Source organism: Trachinotus anak, unplaced genomic scaffold (assembly GCF_046630095.1).
Source record: "Trachinotus anak isolate AG129_WGS33_773 ecotype Australia unplaced genomic scaffold, CSIRO_AGI_Tana_v1 ptg000030c, whole genome shotgun sequence".
NCBI classification, from domain to species: Eukaryota; Metazoa; Chordata; class Actinopteri; order Carangiformes; family Carangidae; genus Trachinotus; species Trachinotus anak.
This window is the reverse complement of record NW_027273881.1, coordinates 139,072-160,376: the sequence shown is the minus strand read 5'-3', so window position 1 is coordinate 160,376 and position 21,305 is coordinate 139,072. Positions and strand designations below refer to the sequence as shown.

General features: G+C 41.8%; 2 protein-coding genes across 12 annotated transcripts in view; one reads left to right on the top strand and one right to left on the bottom strand.

The window, feature by feature from the left end:
* The window catches only part of LOC139612045 (NACHT, LRR and PYD domains-containing protein 12-like), a 606,901-nt gene that overhangs the window by 454,493 nt on the left and 131,103 nt on the right, over positions 1-21,305 (bottom strand). The window lies entirely within an intron of this gene.
* LOC139612046 (NACHT, LRR and PYD domains-containing protein 12-like) overlaps positions 1-21,305 on the top strand; it is a 286,486-nt gene that overhangs the window by 196,764 nt on the left and 68,417 nt on the right. The window contains exons 8-11 of one of the 9 annotated variants that reach the window (XM_071467180.1): positions 105-278; positions 372-545; positions 4,266-4,312; positions 4,468-7,265. The exons of 7 other annotated variants lie outside the window; for them this stretch is intronic. In XM_071467180.1, the coding sequence (XP_071323281.1) occupies positions 105-278; positions 372-545; positions 4,266-4,312; positions 4,468-5,006 (934 nt within the window). In that variant the 3' untranslated portion in view covers positions 5,007-7,265. Of the gene's footprint in view, positions 1-104; positions 279-371; positions 546-4,265; positions 4,313-4,467; positions 7,266-21,305 lie in introns of those variants that run through there. One more of the 9 variants, XM_071467183.1, reaches the window with a different exon arrangement.

Here is a 21,305-nt window from a genome sequence, read left to right as displayed (position 1 = left end):
AAGTGTAGATTATTATTCATCATTATATAAAGACAATTCTATCTGTTCAACAGGAGAGAAAATAAATTCCTCTCTTCTTTAATTTCTTATGATCATCTCTGTAGACTGAGTGGCTGTAACCTCTCAGAGAGAAGCTGTGAAGCTCTGTCCTCAGTCCTCAGCTCCCAGTCCTCTAGCCTGAGAGACCTGGACCTGACTAACAACAACCTGCAGGATTCAGGAGTGAAGCTGCTGTCTGCTGGACTGGAGAGTCCACACTGTACACTGGAAACTCTCAGGTCAGGATTCATCAACCTGTTTATCTGATGACTGTTTAACAGACCTCCAAGTGTTGACAGAGGATTCCTGTGTGTGGTTTTGTGTGTCTGCAGTCTGTCAGGCTGTCTGATCACAGAGGAAGGCTGTGCTTCTCTGGCCTCAGCTCTGAGATCCAACCCCTCCCATCTGAGAGAGCTGGACCTGAGCTACAATCATCCAGGAGACTCAGCAGTGAAGCAGCTGTTTGCTGGACTGGAGGATCCAGACTGGAGACTGGACTCTCTCAGGTATGGACAGACACTGTTTAATAGAGGAGAAGAGCTGGAGACATTTCCTCTGTCACAGCTGATGACAGATTTGTACAGAAGTTCTTTGCTTTAGCAGAACAATCCCAGAGACTGTTATCTCCCCGATGAGGAACCAGGGGATGAGGGGAAGTAACAAAATAAAACGTTTCATAAAAGGAGGGGCCACACCTGAGCAGGAGAGAGAGCAACAACACAAAACCACACCAGACCCACAGCATTAGGGTCGTAACACTGTTGAGACCTGTTCAGTGTTGATGCACTAATAACAACTGAGCAACAACAATAAAACCATCTAAAATTATGCAAGCGCAGATGGATAAAAATCTATTTTTGCTTAGGTCTTTGCTTTAAGACATGCTTTTATTGTGAAAGTCCTGAGTGGAACTTGTGATCTGTATCTTTTCACAACATTAACACTTCTTTCTGGAGTGTTTCGTAACTTTTCAAGCACAATGCTTCCTCTGTGTACAAATTGTGTCACAACCAGTCACACTGTTTTTCTTAATTCATAGGGACTATTAGTTTTGACAGCGCTGTAATTTATTTATTTGTTTTCATTTGAAAATTTTGTTGCTGCTAACCAGTTAGCCTTGGCTCGTCCTGCAGCCCTCTTCTCCCATGGGCGCACTGTATTTCCACTGTCTGCAGCTGGTGACAGTTTCCTGCTCTGTTCTGGTGGAGAGCTGATACATTGTGTGTGATTATTGTTCTTATTTTGTAGTGTTAAATTAATGTTACATTTAATTTGCCCAGCCAGTTTCATGTCAGCATTCCCTGCATATAACCGATGCGCGTGCACGCACACACTCCACCAGCTGATCGTCATTTAAAGCGCTTGTTGTGTGTATGTGCTGCACTGGGATTAAACAGAGTGGAGGAGATCAACAGTCAGCTTTAATTAATAACCTCATTAATAAACATGTGGAAATGCACAGTAGGTTCTTCCCAAATAGTCTACAGTGACCAGCAGAGGTCCCCATAACCCAATTCAATTCAATTCAATTCAATTTTATTTGTATAGCGCCAAATCATAAAATACATTATCTCAAGGCACTTTACAGGGTAAGGTCAAGACCTTACTTTGTTACAGAGAAAAACCCAACAGTCCCAACTGTTCACCCTTTCATCAAATTCGTTAATATTCTCCTATGATAGAGCTCATGTACATTTTTCATAGTTGTTATAGTATAGTTGGTTGCTGCAGACGCTACAACTTTGACTCAGAAATTCATCCGTCCTCAGCCATACATTAATCCTACAGTGGACAAATCAGTCTGTCAAATTGAAATTGATATTGTATTGATCACAATCATATTTGCAGCTTTTAGCCTCTTTATTGAGCGTAAGAAAAGTAACCATAACTACGTATAATGAAGCTATTTTACACATTAATAGTCTCTATTCTAGACAGAACGTCAACATACAACAGACTTCAGACTTCAAAGGAAGAAATTCATATTAGATATTTCAGATATACCCCCAAAATTTAATTTGTTCTTTAAATAGACAAAACTGTCTGTCTCTCTGTGCTTGTATATTTTTACACTTTATAGAATGGCAATGGTAATTCTATCATCTGGCTTTTATTTTGAAATATTTCCCTTCACAGGGGAAGTTTATCTGTTTTTGTTGTCAGAATGACCATGGTTTATTGTGCTGCGTGGGGATGCTGCACTCAGTCAGAACACTGAGGATTTAGCTCAGGTCAGCAGGAGCTACCTTACATCACTAAAGGCTTGTAAAACCCAGGGAGTTGAGACAGAGTGAGAGTGCTGTCTGACTGCAGAAAATGTTCAGGCTCCACTGAATCCCCCTCTGGTTCATGTGCTGAGAGAGGAAGAAAAAGACAGAGAGAAAGGGTTCGACAAACTCTACATCTGTGAAGATTCTCAGCCATCCAGGTCATGGTTACTGCTCCTCCACCTGCAACATCATTTGTCCCCTCACTGCTCCTCATCCTGTAGCACCCCTGACATACAGGATGCAGAATCCAGCAGTATGAGTCCTTATAATATACATTCTGTATTCATTCATTCTGTTTTAAGTCTGATTCCTTATATAATGTGGCAGTATAATAGGCATTTACTATGATTCCTTATTGCTGGCTTATTTGAAACATACCATGTTTTGTTTTCAATCTCACCGTGGTCCACTCAGCACTCCTGTATTATTGTGTAACAGTAGCTTGTTCTCCAAAATGGATATTCACACAGGCCCCACTGATATATTTAACTAATATTTAACTAACCCCCCAAAAATTCACGTTTAGAAGCCTGTTACTCCAATTCCACAGCATTGGATGAAATGACTTTCTGAGAACGGATTTTAAAATTAATGGGCTGCTCCTGGCTAATGTTGTGTGTTGCTGACCTTATCCATATCCAGTAACTCAGTCTAATCTGTTATCTGTTAACGTCCCTAAATCTTCTAATTTAGTGGGGAAACCACTAAACTGCTTTAATGCACATGTTAACATCATTCAGCTGTACCAATAATATACAGTCACATTCTTTACAAGTATAACCTTTCAAACGTGCGTCCCAAACAGCATATTCTGTTGTTGCTCCACTGTGCTGCTGCTATTTGCTGCTAACTTCCTGGAACTATAGAGACGCTCCATGATCCACCATTGCTGCAAAAACATGGTCCATTGGAGTGAACGGAGATGACGCGACTCTCTCTTTCAAGGGCTCTATCTATGAACGTTCATTGTTATTATTGTAACCATGACAACGAAGATCAGCTAAGGTTGAGGAAGTACTTGTTTGAACCCAAATCACTTCCACTTCCCAAATCAAATCACTTGATGTTTCGCTCCAGTAGAGGGGAAATAGGAGCGCAACATAAAAGCTGAAGGAGGTTTCTGCCCCGGTGGAAGCAGCGTATTGTCAGGAAGTGAAGTCATTTATTACAAGTGTTAGAAGCAACAACTTCAGGGTGAACCAAGGCCAAAACTATACTCAGAAGAAAGTCTCTCCCAGAAAGTGCTGACTAACCCGAGGTGAAAACAAAGGAAACTAAAGACACCAACTAAGCCTGGCTCCCTAAGTTAAAGAAAAACAGGAGGAAACAGGTCAAAAATAAATGGCAGTTCACCCCTACAGCTTCAGTGCTATTTACAAGAAAGTGAATTCATCTATTTACATCCCCCAAAACAAAACCCAAATCTATTTCATACTCACAGCAGCACTGGGCCTGATCAAAAGTCACAGTTGACCAAACTAACAGAGAGAACTAACACACAATCTGACTGGGGGCCGGGACAGAACCGAGCTGCTGCTGTCAGCTCTGTCGCCGGAGCACAGGACAAACCATGGGGTTTGAAATGCTGGAGCAGAAGAAGTCTAGTGAAGCTACAGCAACTGTATAGTTTTCATGAAGGAGCCTCTTTGTGTCTTCATCTTATTTGCTGTGACATTAGTTTGTGCATCTTCAGAGTCACAGACTCAAAGTGTCTCACACCACAACTGAGATCAAATGGAGAAAACAAATGATGAAATCTTTTCTCCATGTCTCCTCCCTGCTCTGTGTAATTACAAGATAAAGACTCCACTTCCTGTTTCTCTGTGAATGTGCGTCCATACATACAAGCCCCCATTTGAACACAATCATGAAACAATGTGTGTATGAGAGCCATGTAATGTCCATGTCTGCATGCTGACAGAGAACGTGCTGGTCTGACCCCCCTCCCTCTTTCAGGGTGGAGCCTGCTGGAGTCCAGTGGTTGAGACCAGGTCTGAGGAAGTGTAAGTGTGTTTTTCATTGACTCATGAAAACAAAGCAGCACATTCAACCATCTTCAAACTGTCACATCACTGATGTCATGAGTCATCATCAGACTGTCAATAACTGATCAGATGATAGATCAATAACTGCAGCTGTGTCTCCTTCTCTCCATCAGATTCCTGTGAACTCACATTCGACACAAACACAGTGAACACAAACATCAAACTGTCTGACGACAACAGGAAGATGACACTTGTGGAGGAGCATCAGTCGTATCCTGATCATCTAGACAGATTTGACCAGTGTCACCAGCTGCTGTGTGGAACTGGTCTGACTGGTCGCTGTTACTGGGAGGTCGAGTGGAAAGGAGAGGTTCATATATCAGTGAGTTACAGAGGAATCAGCAGGAAAGGAAACAGTAAAGTCTGTGTGTTTGGAGGGGACCATCAGTCCTGGAGTATGAACTGCTCTGACGGTTTTTACCATGTTTGGCACAATAATATAAGAACAGATATCTCCTCCTCCTCTATCTCTCACAGAGTAGCAGTGTATGTGGACTGTCCTGCTGGCTCTCTGTCCTTCTACAGAGTCTCCTCTGACTCACTGATCCACCTCCACACCTTCAACACCACCTTCACTCAGCCTCTGTATCCTGGGTTTGGGTTTGGGTTGAGGTCCTGGGCCAGTCCTGGTTCCTCAGTGTCTCTGTGTTGAGTGTAGCAGAGAGAGCCTCTGTTGAACAGAGAGAAGAACTGGATTTTGTTTCTGTTTCAGTCTCTCAAGCTGCTGCAAGACTTGTCAAAGGTTTTGTGGTCCTGGGTTTTAATCCTCAGGTGACTCAGTGAAATTTGAAGTCCAACACCCAAAGTGAAAACTGAAAATCTGTCACAGCCTCAAAGTGGTGAGACATTTAGAGGTGGTGTGTTTGATCCTGATCACGTCAGAAAGTCCAGCACCCGGAGTAAAGACTGAGCAGCTTTTAGAGATGATGTCTCCAGCGTCTCTGAGCAAATGTCTCACAGTGTTAGAGACTCTTCAGGTGTTTTACACTAAGGTTTGATCCTCAGATGACTCAGTGAAGTTTGAAGTCCAACACCCAAAGTGAAAACTCAAAGGCTCTGAGGGAAACTTGTCAAACTGTTTTGAGTGAGTTAGAAAGCTCCTGACTCCCCTGAACAGTCATTTTTTGGAACACAGAGAAAAACTGTCACTTTATACGTTAAGAGCAAAATATCTTTGGAGAATATCTTTTGTTTCTCTGTATTATTCTCATTATCTTTCTTTTTTATTCTATTTTAATGTGATCTTTTTTCAGGGTGTATATTAGTAAACCTGTTTTCTGAGTGATCCAATAAAAATAAATCAGATTTCAGGTAAACACTCAGAGAAACCAAATCCTGCAAAGTTTGGATGGTGGGTCCAGGTGGGCGGGGCTTGGGCCAGTGACTGCTTTGTTGTGACATCACAAAGTTCCACAAGTCCTGACGGCTGGTTTTAAGGCTCAGTTTTGAACACAGGCTGTGTGCATTTCTCTGACACAAGTCATCACCATAGAACCAGCAGTGTGTCTGAATAGCACACACACACACACACACACACACACACTGAATTAGATGATGTGATTTGACTATAATAGGCGGGAGCCCCCCAGCAGCAGCTCTGTGGTAAAGGTCAGTTCAGGTGGGTCAGTGTGAACTAATGATGGTGGAGTTACCACAGGTGGAGGTTATTCTGCAACATCAGATATTTAGATGGAAAACAAATATTTTACTGACACATTCAGCATCAATATATTTGACACTAACAAATACAATTAACAACACGTCCTCATTAATTCATGATGTGAATGATTGTTGATGAAGTGGTGAAATGTTTGAACCAGGGGCTTAAAAAGCCAATTTTCTTCTTCTTTTTGTTGATGCAGATTTTTTTCTTTTTGACTAATGTCATCTACATTAAGTTCACATCCAGGAGGGGACCACACTCCTCCAAAAACTGTGCATGACGGACCGACCTACCTCAGTGACACATCTTTATTACATCAGTCTGACAGAACAGGGAGAGAACGAGTTTTGCAGAAATGCTTCATCCGATTCATTGTGTGTGTGAGGTCCTCACCTGTGGATCAGTCCTGAGAAGATTTGATTCTTCATGTTTGGACTTTTTTCCTGACCAGCCCATCCCGACCCTCATGTGCATGAGTGCTCCCATGTGCATGCAGATGCCTAACATCTGGAAAATGAGACGGAGGGAGGAGCCGAGGAAGAGGCATCAGGGGTCCCCAGGGACCAGGGAGGAGGCTGTGGCAGAACAGACAGAGGGCAGAACAGACAGGCAGCCACCGTGTTCCATGTTCCTTCAGTCCAACTTGTATGGACAAGGGCCGTCAGGTTTTCTCCTCATCAAGTCTGAAGGAATCCAAAGAACTGAAGAACTGCAACTTGTTCACCAGATCCAGTGATGAGATACCGAGGTGTTAGGGCTGACATTTTTGTTGATGTGTTTCTCTCCTACGTCAATACCTGCTCTGCACTTAACAACCATTGTATCCTCCAGCATGGATGAAGAATGGCTATCCTAAATATTTAGTCAAAAGCCCCCTTAGCTGTTTCCATTGTCACATGAGGTGGGTGCTACTGTCATGCCCATGGGCTTTGGAATAGGATGCTTTGGTTAAGTCGACCAATCAGAACTGAGAAAAGCTGGCCATTATTATTATCAAAGTCTTGTACCTTTTGATATGTTCTGTTTTCCAGGGTGGAGAAACTGGTGAATTATTGAACAGTTTGTGTCACCTTGGAGCACTGTGTTGTATCAGAATGAAGCTTTTGTTGACTGTTACACACTAACACCACGAGGTCGCCTAATACTGTCTTTGTAAAGCTGCTGATACCCATTTACATTCAAAAGTGTCAGCATCATTTGTTATATCATTTGACACATCAGTGAATATTAAAATATACTTGTGAAGGACATACAGTACGTAAGAGCGATTGTCTGTGTGCTGGCTGTTTACTGACTGATATTTCTAGCTGAACAAATGAAACATATCTTCACTTTTTTGAAATCAAGCAGGTTGTGTCATTGGCAACTGTGACATTTTTGTGGTTATTAGACTGAAGCAAACGAGGACAAGAACCACACATGATGGAACGCTGTCAGAGACAGTTGTTGGAAAGTAATTAAGTACATTTACTCAAGTACTGCACTGAAGTACAAATATGTGGAAGATATGTGGAGTATTTTCATTTTATGTGACTTTATACTTCCTCTCTACTACATTTATTTGACAGCTTTAGTTACTAGTTATTTGGAAGATTTTACACAATGGATAATATAACAAGCTTTTCATGTACAACAGTGTTAAACATGAAACCAATGCTTTCCAACCTTTTTGGCTTCTGACGTCTCACAAAAAGCAGTTTGTGGTCAGGGTCACATTTTAGACGTCTGAGTTGAAATTTTTTACCATCAAAGGTTCATGGTTTCATTTCAGTAAATGTTTGAATGATCCAATATCTCTACAGAAATCAAAGACTAGAGAAACAAATCCAAAAGGACAAAAGATCCGTTGTGTATTACAAAAACTTCTGCTTTCCCATGAATCATCTGATCCCCTGTCACACTTATCTGGTGACCCTGTTTCTAAAACTGTGTATAAGGTGAGTCAGACTAGCTCCACCTGCAGCAGCTACAAGGGTAACATGCTGCTGGCACACTGATACTTCAATATGAATCATCTCATGAGGTCATATTTAATATCATATCATTCACAGAGACCAAACCAGTACTTTGACTTCAATACTTGAACTACATGTTGCCGATAATACTTCATACTGATGTGCATTTACTTCAGGATTTTTCATGCAGGACTTTTACTTGTAATGGAGAACTTCTGCATTGCTGTACTGGTACTGTTACTGAAGCAAAGGATCTGAATAGGCTACTTCTTCCACCACTGGTTATAGAAAGTATGTGTGTCCACAAAACAACCATTAATGAATCCATCTTTTATTTACAATGGTCACATCAGCATGCCAGCTCAGTAGGTGGTGATAAAACTTTATGGCAAACCCCACAGAAGAACAGCAGGAGCAAGTGTGAGCGGGAAATTCAAATACAGCAACACGGCACCAGAGAGAGCCCCACCCTGGAAGGAGTTTTACAGAGATGACAAGATCATTCTGGAATAACTGAATAAGTGTGGACGAGGTCATCTGGATACCTGAAACACTCAGGAAAATGTCCAGGTGAGTGGGGCAGTTAGCAAGTGCAAGGTGTGGGTGAGAGCCAGTGACTTTTTTGATATTTCTTCTATTTCCAGTTTGCAGTAATAGTCACAGAACTTTTAAGGTCTCTGTCATTTTAAATTGTTCAAACAATTGGCCTCTTGGTTGGCTTAGACCACAAGACTAAAAAAGTACTTCAGATCACGAGGAGCTGTTCCAGTGAAATGAACATGCAGAGGTGAAACATTTTACTGTACTGTCATCCATCATATATAAAAATATGGTCTGTATGTCCACCGTGTATTCTCCAGTAAAAAAAAAACTCCTTTGGCAGTACTTCATAGTGAAGGTAAACTGATCATTTGGGATGAAAATCGTATGACAAGATAAAGATATAAAAATGTTTTAAGAGTGTCAATTATAATGTAAAACTATACTTTATCAAATACTGTTCTACCATTAAAATGAATATGTTTGATATGATGTTTTGGTCCTATCACCCAGCCCTTCTCCCAAAGAGACCAGTGACCAAACTGTGATGGTGGGATGGAGACACATAAACTTGACATGACTTTCTTTATTTCAGCCAGTTTCTCAGGAGGTTCTGGATCTGATCCAGTCCACAGTCACTGAGTACAGAACTGAGACAGACTGCACCAGATACACAGTGTGACCACTTCTTGTTTTGCTTGCGAAGCATTATCTCTGTCTGATCCAGATTAGCTGGAACCGGAACACTACAGCATGAGGAGGAGATCTTTTCACTGTTGCATATGGGTTTACATGAACTGGATAATCATGCTTTGCCAAAGGGTTTTCTTCCTTCATGAAGAGCAGCTGCAGAATTTGCTGGATGAACATTTTACTGTTGGAGAAACTGTCACAGTGTTTGGTGGAAGTCCACGCACAATCTGGAGGAAAATGTTGCAGTACCAGCTGTCGGTGCGGCAGACTTACACTGATATAAGTCATGAAGACATGAAAAAAGTGATGATGGACTTCATTGGCACTTGTTCAAACACAGGCCAAAAGATGGTCATGTGACATCTGAAAGCAAAAGGTATCAGGCAGAGGTGTGGACTCGAGTCACATGACTTGGACTCGAGTCAGACTCGAGTCATGAATTTGATGACTTTTGACTCGACTTGACCAAATGTAAAGAGACTTGCAACTTGAGCATTTTGACTTGAAAAGACTCGCTACTTTCCCTAAAGATTAAAAAGTATGTTACGTATGTAGGACCACTTGTGTGCGTCTCTCTCTCTCTCTCTCTCCCTCTGTGTGTGTGCGTGTGTGTGTGCGCGCTGTCGGTACAACATCCAATCAAATTCGATCCACATTGTTTTGATCAACAGCATCCATCCAATCAAATTGCAGGACAACCAACGAAGAAGAATTGCCAAACAACGGCGCGAGCTGGCAAAAATGATACCAAAGATAGTTTTGTTCGGGTATAAAAACTACGAGGTGGTCAACAAAAAACGAACTGCAGTATGCAAAACATGTGGGACGAAGATTAACTTTGACGACAAAGAACGATAAGTTCTGAATGAAAGCTAACGCTAGCTTCTCGGCTAAGTAACTTTGCTAGCAGCATTGCTAAATCAGTGAGAGTGTAAACTCACTGTTAACGTTACATAGCAAACACGGTAATCATTCCACTGCGGGTTCACTCCCTTACTCAAACTATTATAAAATGATATAGTTCGGGATTTTTGAAGCGGATTGTATGACGTACGTAGTCAGTGTAGCTATCACACACATTAGACGAAATCACAACTAACCCGAACTAACACCGAAGACATAAAGTAACACAATTAACCATACTAATTGAGGCAGCAGTAGACCAGCAACTTCTGTGAGATGCGGGGTAAAATTGCTGTTTTTGTCAATGGAGTTTGTTGTGCTGGATGGAGTGAATTAACAAGCGATATAATCTCAGTTTCCTGACGGAAAGGGCTGTTTGATGGCAAGGTAAAGCAGTAAAAATATTCTTAATATAGCATACACTTAAACTGATATTGATTTTATTAGTTTTGTGTCATGGCTAAAAGCCTTTCTGGCGTGGTGGTAGTGTCTGCTTCTCCACACTGAGAATACAATTAATACACGATGCGTTCACTTTTGTGTTTGTGTTTATCCATGTTCTATTTATTCATGTTTGACCCTTTAATACACTAAAGTGACATTTTTGTGTGTTGTATATTCACTGTCCTTACAAATTATGTCAGTCCTTCTAATACTATTCTGTGTCACGGGCGTGGCTTAGGTATCTAATTATCTGTTGTCCTCATAATTATGTATATTGTCAGGTTGTTATACTTTTAGTTGTGTCTTGTGTAAACAAACTCTGAAGTGAAATCTGTGTTGTGGGTTTAAAAACAGATTTTTTGATCTCTACCACATGTCTGTGGTGAGAGTGGAAAGTGGTGTCCCTCTAATACACCAACAGACTGGTTTGTGGAGTAGTGTACCTGTAGTACACAAAAGCCCGTGTGTGTGTGTGTGTGAGAGAGATACTGGATGTAATTTGTCTTGTTTAGTTTGCTCAGTGCTGTTTCATCACTGTGTGGAAGCTTTATTGGGATAGATATATAGTTACATTGGGATCAGATTTTAATATTGTACATTGTCTCTTATAAATACAGTAAATAAATAAGTTATAAATTGTGTTATATATTTTATTGAACTTTATTTCACCTGTACTTTTGTTAAGAAATGTGCTCTACATGATTTCACTGTATAATATGATTGGAATTCATTGACAATAGAACTGACAGCTGGAATAGAATGCTCATGTTGTGACGTCCTCTGACATCATAGAGGCTCATTTGCATATCATCTGCAGGACAGTAGAGCTCTACAGTCCTATGTACATTTGGCCTGTGGACAGGTAAGACCTCCTCGCTTCACTCTCTTATTTCTCTTTGGTCAAACTGTTTCATGTTGTGGAAAAGGAGAATTTACTTTTCCTGTGTTTTCCTGTTCAGTGACTCACTTTTTTCATCAGTTACAATCCAACAGGCATTATATTAAGATGTGCATCTCTGTTTGTAGTCAGGAGATGCCAACGTACTTTTTCCTCTTGTACAACACAGTTTGAAGCAGGAAACTTTGTTTTACTTGTTGTCTAAGTTGCATGTGTGGAAAACTGTGTAGATTTACTTGCTCTGGAAGAAATTTCACATGAAAGGTTTGAAATTGTTGCATTTGTGACTTTCTGCAGTTTCTTTAACCGATAACATGAAAAATAAAGATGATTTAATAAGTATTTTATTACATGTGACTGCATTGTTTTTTAATTCCTGTGTGCAGTTTGTTGATCACAAAAAAGTTTTCATGTGACAGAAAAAGCTTCTTTTGAGCTCCTTGTGATGAATTGTCATGTTGTATTAACTGCACTTGTTGCTACACTGCTGGGTTATGAGTTTAGATATGAAACATGTCAGTTACAGTTACATTTCTGTTTCTGATCCACAGTGTAATGATGAAATGCTGGTAAGAAAGATTTTTGCTCAGTGAAGAAAATAAAGATGATGAGGGACATTGTTAATTACAGCAGACAGAGATGGAGACAAGGAGGCAGCTGCTGATGTCACAGCAACCAACAGAGCAGCAGAAGGAGCATGAAGAGGAGAGGCAAAGACTTCAGAGACAGAGGAAGGAAAAAGATAAGTCCAGAGCAGACAGAGTCACTGAGGTAGGCCACAACGCAAACCCTCCCACACAGTCACCAGTGTTCACCAGGGGACCAACAATGTAAGAGTCACACAATGAATGAGACAGAAAGCACTTAGAAAACGGGACCAGAGAACTGAGGGAGATGGTTTCACATTTCAAATCTGACTAAACTAAGTAACATTTTACAAAGACAGTTGCAGCACCTAGAAATAACTGAACAACCACTTGATAGTCAGATAGTGTATATGGTATAGCCCACCCTAACCCCTAAGCAGACATATAGTGACCTTACCCAGCCTCACCTAAGTGGGTGGTGCACAATACAACTGAACTAGTGACTGCCGAACATAACTGGGTCACATGGCAGCAGATCATCATCCAGATCCAGAGATCAAACCATGATCCTGCTGGAGAAGCAGACTGGAGTTACCACAGCTGCCGGCAGGAGACGCCCTCCACTGTTAGTGTGTGAGTGATGTTATAATGCTGAATTCTTCTGAGCGTGTTCAGTTAAAGTGCAAGTGTTTCCAGTGTTTAATGGACACTGAGAAGAATATTTACCTGATGAGGGGAAAAGAAACAAATGTCTCCACACAGGTCAGCAGCATGTACACACACCTCCATACAGTCAGTGTCCAGCAGGAGTTCAACTGAGCGACGAGGGGACAGAGTCATGGAGGGAAAATATTCATTTAAAAGTCACTGTTATATTCTGACAGACTGAACAGTGGAGACTGTAGCTGCTAATGTTATAAGCTCCCAGCTCACATGATGAGCTGTCGCCACGTTAGCCTGAACAAGCTAATGTTAGCCTGAACAAGCTCATGTTAGCCTGAACAAGCTAATGTTAGCCTAAACAAGCTAACGGTAGCATAAACAAGCTAATGTTAGCCTGAACAAGCTAACGGTAGCCTGAACAAGCTAATGTTAGCCTGAACAAGCTAACGGTAGCCTAAATTAGCTAACGTTAGCCTAAACAAGCTAACGGTAGCCTGAACAAGCTAATGTTAGCCTAAACAAGCTAATGTTAGCATAAACAAGCTAACAGTAGCCTGAACAAGCTAATGTTAGCATAAACAAGCTAACGGTAGCCTGAACAAGCTAATGTTAGCATAAACAAGCTAACGTTAGCATAAACAAGCTAATGTTAGCCTATTCAAGCTAATATTAGCCTAAACAAGCTAATGTTAGCCTGAACAAGCTAATGTTATCCTCGGTGAACATTGTGTGTGGAGCGTTGCTACAACAGAAGTCATCGTCATAGTTCACATACAGGAACAGTAACTTGACATCAGACTGCAGCTGCTGATTCATTTAATAATTGAGTATTCTACCAATTATTTTATCGATTGATCGAGTATCTTGATAAGAACTATTTTTGTCTTATTAAAGAGCAATAGAAAATATAAAAAAGAGAAAACAGGTCTCATAAAATGAGAAAGTAAGTGGTTTACTTTCAAGAAAAATCACTTCATTTTTATTGCTTATTTTTCATACAATATCATCTGTAAAAACTGAAGCCATGTAGTGCAAGTACCATGTTACATTCTCGGTTTGTGAAATTCAAAAACAAATACATAAAAAATAAGAACCATAAAACTTAAATTGATAGCTCGGGCTTTTATCTGCTTCAGTCACTGAATTCCACTGACCTATATTTGGGACAGGTGTCTACATGGGACAGGCCATTAATTCCATCTGCACAAAACTCATGCACAGGAATTATGGGAAATACTGTCAAATTGATTCATTAAATCAGTATGAATAATGCTCATATTAATATTACCAGGCTATCCAATAACATATTACAACAAATTCATTTGATCTAGCTCTGAGAGACAGCGTATCTGGACAACCACATGTACAGAGAGAGAGAGAGAGAGAGAGAGAGAGGACCATATCAAAATACAGGTAGCCTACTTTAGAAAGGATGAAAGCTGAAGATTGCCATAGTTATTTAAACCTTTATTTGCATGAACAAATTAGATAACTGACAGGGACGATACATCCAGAGAAGCGGGCGTCTAATTGAGACCTGCGTTTATTTGACAAACTGTGCAGCCACACCAGGACAGTAAAATGGACTCGGCTTCTAATTGAAGTTCTAAGGTAAGTCATTTCAAATTGTCAAATAGTCATTTCCTAAATGCACACAAGACAAAATAAGGCATTAATAGAAAAATAAATAAAATAATAACATCCTGCCTTTAAGTTGATAGAGCTTAACTTTCAGAACTGCAGGTTTTAACCTAACTACAGTTCCAGCGTAAAGCATTTACTGTCTTCTTGGTTCACTTTGTGGCATGGTGTAAGAGGCCAAACAAGTTCTGGCAGGATTTTTCTCCATTTTCCAAACTGTTCCATCAAATCACGTCTGCCTTCCCTCATGTATCAACAGTGTAAGCAGAGAACTGAGCCGTCATATGGATTAAATGAAGCTTGAGGAATCGTTTCAGCTCTAATTTGAGATCATGAACATGTTGACGACATGTTGTTAATATAAAGTGAACAACTGAGACTCACTCAGCCTGAACTCTGTACAGATCTGATGTCTGTCTCTGAGCTGTTTCCTCCTGTGGCTCCGTTTACACACTGACTTCTGCTCCTCTACAACTTGTCCTGATGATCTGAGTCAGATCATAAACTGCAGACACCAGGCATGGTGTGGTTTTTTTTTGGACCTGCTGCTGCACCTGAACCTGCTGCTGTCATTCCACATGTTGTTGTTGTTACTGTACCTGTCTTCTTCTTCTCTCTGAGTTTAATGTCAGACTAGAACAGTCTGGAACAGTCTCTTGTCAGTCCTGGAAGAATCAGATCTCCAGTACCTACGACATTTACAGTACCTACAACACTGTAGGAAAAAAACAAAAGTACCATTTGGTACTGCAGTGGTTGTCGCGACATCCCTACTAAATGTAATTTCATGTGTCAGAGACTGGTGTAAACTTGTCTTTGGCCTGAAAATGATTCAGAACCACGTGTTTGGGTAAGTAAACAGAGTTTATAGGTTTTGCTAAACGGTCTGACATGTTAACATAAATCAGTCTGATATATTGCAGTGGTTTTATACTCCACCCCTGCAGTCACTGGTAGATCACGTTGACTATCAAGTCAGGTGAAGTCAGCTTAAGTCCATCTCCAACGCACCCAATGCTTCCTTCCATTACAAGGTTCTTTGGTTTGTTTGGCCAGAACAGTCTTTGTGCAGCTGGATGCACCAACAGACGAGGAGACAAGTCTGACTTGTGCTTCTACAGAATCCTGTCAGAGAAAGAAAACCCAGAGAGGAGGAGATTGTGGATCTGTACAATCAAATGTGCCTCTGTCCCTGGGGAGGGCAAACACTGGCAACCATCAGAGTTCACACATTTCACCAAAGGTAAGTTCAGGTAAACACTGAGATTCTACACTGTTGTATTTTTATTGTTGTATTGTCATTATATCTTAACGTAATGGTTCTGACAGGGTTCGTTTCCAACCAGCTCCAGTGGCCTGGATCAGTTACACCTGCTAACTGTAGTAGTTTTTATATGGTCCTACTAACTCACTCACTCACTCACTCACTCAGGTCATGAACAATGCTGTTTCTCAGTGTGAACAGTCAGAAGCAGTTGTTCTGAAGGGAGAGAGGGGTTCACCAGTCTGCAGGAATGAAGTTCAGGATTCATACAAACTCCGGAAAGTTTAGAAAATGCTTCATTTAACTGTTTGTTTTCTAAGTCAGAAAAATCCTTTTTCATCATCTTGTTACACAACCAGAGTCAATTTTGAATCCAATCCTGAGATTTTCTGGATTGTGCAGTCCTTGTAGTCGAGGCTGATAAGAGCCAATCAGGAGCCACCGCGGGTGTCTATGTCATCGTTTCCAAAGGTCTCTGTTTCTGTCCGGACTACAACACAACCCTGGAGTTTTCAAAATAAAACAGGTCCAGCAGTGTTTCTGAAAGTCTCTGTTTAAGTGGCTGAAGACTCTGGAGGAGAGTGGACGGAGGAGGAAACAGAGAAGAAGAGATGAGTTTAAAACTAAAACATAGGGTTATTACCCTAACCCTAATAAATAATTCTTTTATAGAAAGGTGAATAAGGTAGAGTCTGTTTTTAATAAATGATGGTGGAACATGTCAAACCTGTTTTTAACACACACACACACACACACACACACACACACACAGAGTCATGTGACTTCTTGTAAGTGCAGAGGGGAGGAGCAGCTGAAAGTGAAAGTGTTCACTGAGCTCAGACTCCATTTGAAGTGGACGGAGCAGAAGGAGGGAAACTGAAGGCTGATGCAGGTGAGTGTTAACACAACATTATTATTATTTCACTGTCAAAGTCTCTGAGTCAGTTTGTCCCTGTGGATTGTGGAGGGAAGAAGTGTGTGTGTGTGTGTGTGTGTGTGTGTGTGTGTGTGTGTGTGTGTGTGTGTGTGTGTCTCTTGAGCAGCTTGTTTGTCCTGACTCTTGTGTGTGTGAGCTCACAGTCAGTGTTACTGGTTTCCCTCTCAGACTGACTGAAGTCCTGAAGATGAGTGATTGTGTGGAGGAAGAGGAGGACAGAGCAGAGTCTCCAGGACCCAGCTGGCTGTCTGTGAAGAGTCACCGGTCCAAAGATGAATCCCTCAGTGCTGAACCTGGACCCTCAGACTCACAGTAAGAGACCTGCTACAAACCTGTGAACCTCCAAACTGTCTCTGTAACAGTGTTTAGTGTGTTGAGCTCCTGCAGTGATGTCACTTCTTGTAACAGCCGCCATAGTGTCGCATCTAACAGAGTTGACCACACTTTGCAGGGTCATTTTACAGCCTGAATGATGAGTTTCACATATCAGAGCTTCACTCTCCACAGTTAGTTTGATCCAAACTACAGTGAGCAGCTGTTGGAGGAAATGACTGAGCCTTTTTAACATCAAACTAGATATTTGTCAGCTGTTTATACAGATTTCAGGCTCTATGTAATATGGGCCGCTGATTGTAAAGTGGTTCATACTGAAAAAACAACATTTCACCCCATTTAGTCAACTTTTAAATTTAAATGTTAAATCTGAATTTGAATGCTAAATCTAAACATGAGTGAAACTTAATATTTCGCTAATATGCTAATTCTGTTCAGAGGAAGTACCAAAATAAAAGATCACAGTCAATCCAGACTCAAAGCTCTTACAACTTTGGTCCTAGGACTGTTTTCATATCACTTTACTGAGTTTTCATACTTTTTCAGATGAGAGCGTGACTGTTTATAATTTATAAGATGTGGTCAGTTCATCCAGATGATTCCTTTTTGAATATTTGCTCCAATGTTTTTGATGTGAGGACCCTCCTGCTGGACTGAATGAGACCAGCACGTCTCAGCAGCTTGCAGGCCACCAACTTGTGAAATTTTCAAGAACTCATTTCACTGTTGTTTTTCAATGTTCATAAATTCAGAATTAAAAATTCAATCGTCACAATGACTCTGTCATCAGAGAATTGATCAGTGATCGATGTGATATGAATAAAAACATGTTTGTGTTTGCAGTGGTCAGAACCACAGACTGAGAGCAGAGTCTCCAGGATCCAGCTGTCTGTCTATGAAGAGTGACCAGTCCAAAGAGTTTTGTCCTCCAGTCTTCAGTCCTGAACCTGGACCCTCAGACTCACAGTAAGAGACAGTTTCTTCTGTAAACTGAGCTGAAGATGATTCAGTTATTAGACATATTTGACTGTGACATGTTAGTGATGAAGACATGTCTTCATAGAGGGAGGAAGAGGAGTGGTGTCTCTGTGGAGGAGCAGCTGTCCTGCTGTGCTCTGTGTCAGGACGTCCAGAAGGACCCCAAAGGATCCATTCTCTACAGGCTGTGGAAATGGGTCACCTCATCCTGGGTCCAGTCTGGGTCTTCAGGAAACCCCTCCTGTCCCCAGTGTGGACAAAGACCCAGAACCAGACCTGGCCTGCAGACAGCCAGTCAGAGCAGCACTGTACAAAGTGAGACTGAACATGTGTCTGCTGATGTCTTCACTTCTGAAACCAGGACCTGTTGTTTTCTCCAGGGTCAGTTGTTCTATCACACAGCACTGACATTTCAGATGATTCTAAAAAGCACAACATTAAAAAGCTTTTCTTTGCTGGTCTTTAGTTTTTCTGTAGCTGATGAAAATAATCAGCAGATTCTCAGATTCTCTGTCTTCAGTCTGACATTGTCTCTTCTCTTTCAGCAGATAGTGGTCTGCAGGAGGTTTTAGATCAACATAAGATCAGTCTGAGGAGCAGATGTGAACGTGTGACTGAAGGAAGTGATGGAACAGGAAGTGGAACCCTCCTCAACAGGATCTACACTGAGCTCTACATCACAGAGGGACAGAGTGAAGAGGTTAATACCCAACATGAGGTGAGGCAGCTGGAGACAGCTTCCAAGATGAAGACCCTCCATGACGCTCCAATCAAGTGCCACGACATCTTTAAAGCCTTACCTGACCAACAGAGACCCATCAGAGTGGTTCTGACCAATGGTGTCGCTGGCATTGGAAAAACCTTCTCAGTGCAGAAGTTCAGTCTGGACTGGGCAGAGGGCTTGGAGAACCAAGATGTCAGTCTGCTGGTTCTGCTTTCGTTCAGGGAGCTGAACCTGATCAGAAAGCAGCAGTACAGTCTTCTCAGGCTGCTCCGTGTTTTCCATCCAACATTACAGAAGGTCACAGCAGAGCAGCTGGCTGTCTGTAAAGTTCTGTTCATCTTGGACGGCCTGGATGAAAGCAGACTTTCACTGGATTTCACCAACAGGGAGGTTGTGTCTGATGTCACACAGACGTCATCAGTCAACCTGCTGCTGACAAACCTCATCCAGGGGAACCTGCTTCCTTTGGCTCTGGTCTGGATCACTTCCAGACCTGCAGCAGCCAATCAGATTCCTCCTACATGTGTTGACAGGGTAACAGAGGTACGAGGCTTCACTGACGCCCAGAAGGAGGAGTACTTCGGGAGGAGATCCAGTGATGAAGAGCTGTCCAGCAGAACCATCTCACACATCAAGAAGTCCAGGAGCCTCCACATCATGTGTCAAGTCCCAGTCTTCTGCTGGATCACTGCTACAGTTCTGGAGCACATGTTGACTACAGAGCAGAGAGGAGAGCTGCCCCAGACCCTGACTGACCTGTTCTCACACTTCCTGCTGGTTCAGACAAAGAGGAAGAAGCTCAAGTATGATGAGGGACATTTGACGAGTCCACAGGAGCTGATGGAGGCTGACAGGGAAATTCTTCTGAAGCTGGGGAGGCTGGCGTTTGAACATCTGGAGAAAGGAAACATCATGTTCTACCAAGAAGACCTGGAGCAGTGTGGTCTGGATGTCACAGAGGCCTCGGTGTACTCAGGACTCTGTACTGAGATCTTCAAAAGAGAGAGTGTGATCTTCCAGAAAACAGTCTACTGCTTTGTTCATCTGAGTATTCAGGAGTTTCTGGCTGCAGTCTACATGTTCCACTGTTACACCAACAGGAACACAGAGGTCCTGGAGAACTTCCTGAGACAAGACAGGAATTATTACAACCGGTACAACATGGAGAATTTCCTGGGACAAGATTACAAACACAGGGACTCAACTCCAATGTCGCTCAAGAAGGTTTCTGGGATGTTTGGAAACCATGATCGTCATTCTCCATCTCTGGATGTCTTCCTGAGTGCAGCCATGGAGAAATCCCTCAAAAGTAAAAATGGTCACCTGGACCTGTTTGTTCGCTTCCTTCATGGCCTCTCTCTGGAGTCCAACCAGAGACTCTTAGGAGGTCTGCTGGGTCAGACAGAGAACAGTCCAGAAACCATCCAGAGAGCCATCTACAACCTTAAGAAGATGAAAAGTGATAACAGAAGAATCAACATCTTCCACTGTCGGATGGAGATGAAGGACCACTCAGTTCATCAGGAGATCCAAGAGTTCCTGAAGTCAGAGACCAGATCAAAGAAGATAGTCTCTGAGATCCACTGCTCAGCTCTGGCCTACATGCTGCAGATGTCAGAGGAGGTTCTGGATGAGTTGGACCTGAATAAGTGCAACACATCAGAGGAGGGACGACTGAGACTGATCCCAGCTGTGAGGAACTGCAGGAAGGCTCGGTGAGTCCAGACATGATCAATATAATTATCAATCAGTAGATTAGATCAATAGTTGAGTCAAATTCAGAAAAACACAGTTTTCATTTATTCTCATTATTCTTAGTTTTACTTTGAAACAATCAAAGGTCAGTTGTGTTTTTTCTGGAGGTGTTGTAAATGCTGTGAGCACCACAATGTAGATGTTTCAGTTGGTTGTGATTGTTGCTGTTAAGTTCATAAAAACACTTGTTTTGTTTATTTGTAATAATTGTTGGATGCTTCATTGATTTGTTAATGTTCTGTGTTGTTTTGAGTCTTTTTGGTTTAATTCAAACCTGATCAAACTAATTAAAGCAGCTCCACTGATCTTACACCTCAGTGTGTGTTTCCAGGTGTTTCCAGGTGTTTCCAGGTGTTGGGGAGGACACCTGCATATGAGAAAACAGTAGTATTAAACCTTTAGTGTCTCCAGCTGTGCAGTCTGATAAATGTCCTCAGGTGATGTCACCTGAGTCAGTGTGGGCGGAGTCTGAAGATGAAACCAGACCTCTGTAGCCCCCCTCATCTCTGCTGCATAACCTTAATCTAACAGCTGAGGGTTGGTGGTTGAGGTGCATTGTGGGTAATGTAGGCAGCAGGTTTTTCTGAGGAAGAAGAATGTGTGAATAAAAAAAGAAGATGTCTCTGGTTCAGCTTTGTTGAAACTGTCCATTGTGACAGTGTTACAGGAAGCAGTGATGAATCTGTGGAGGTCTGCATTCAGGACTCATGAGGTTTCTATGACAACAGTCATCAGTGTTCGACAGTGAACAGTGAATGCAGTGAAGCTCTAATGAGCAGGTTCTAGCAGGTGTTTAGTAAAGTTTGTATAAGACCTGAATCATTGTCCAGAGATGACTGAAGTCATGATGAGCATGGAGGATGTTAGGGGACGCCTCCCCCGCTTTAAATCACAGGAGACAAAAACAGTGGGCTCCAATGAAAGCTGCTTTAAAAGTGGAGCTGAACAGCAGCCACTGTGGTAACAGCAAACA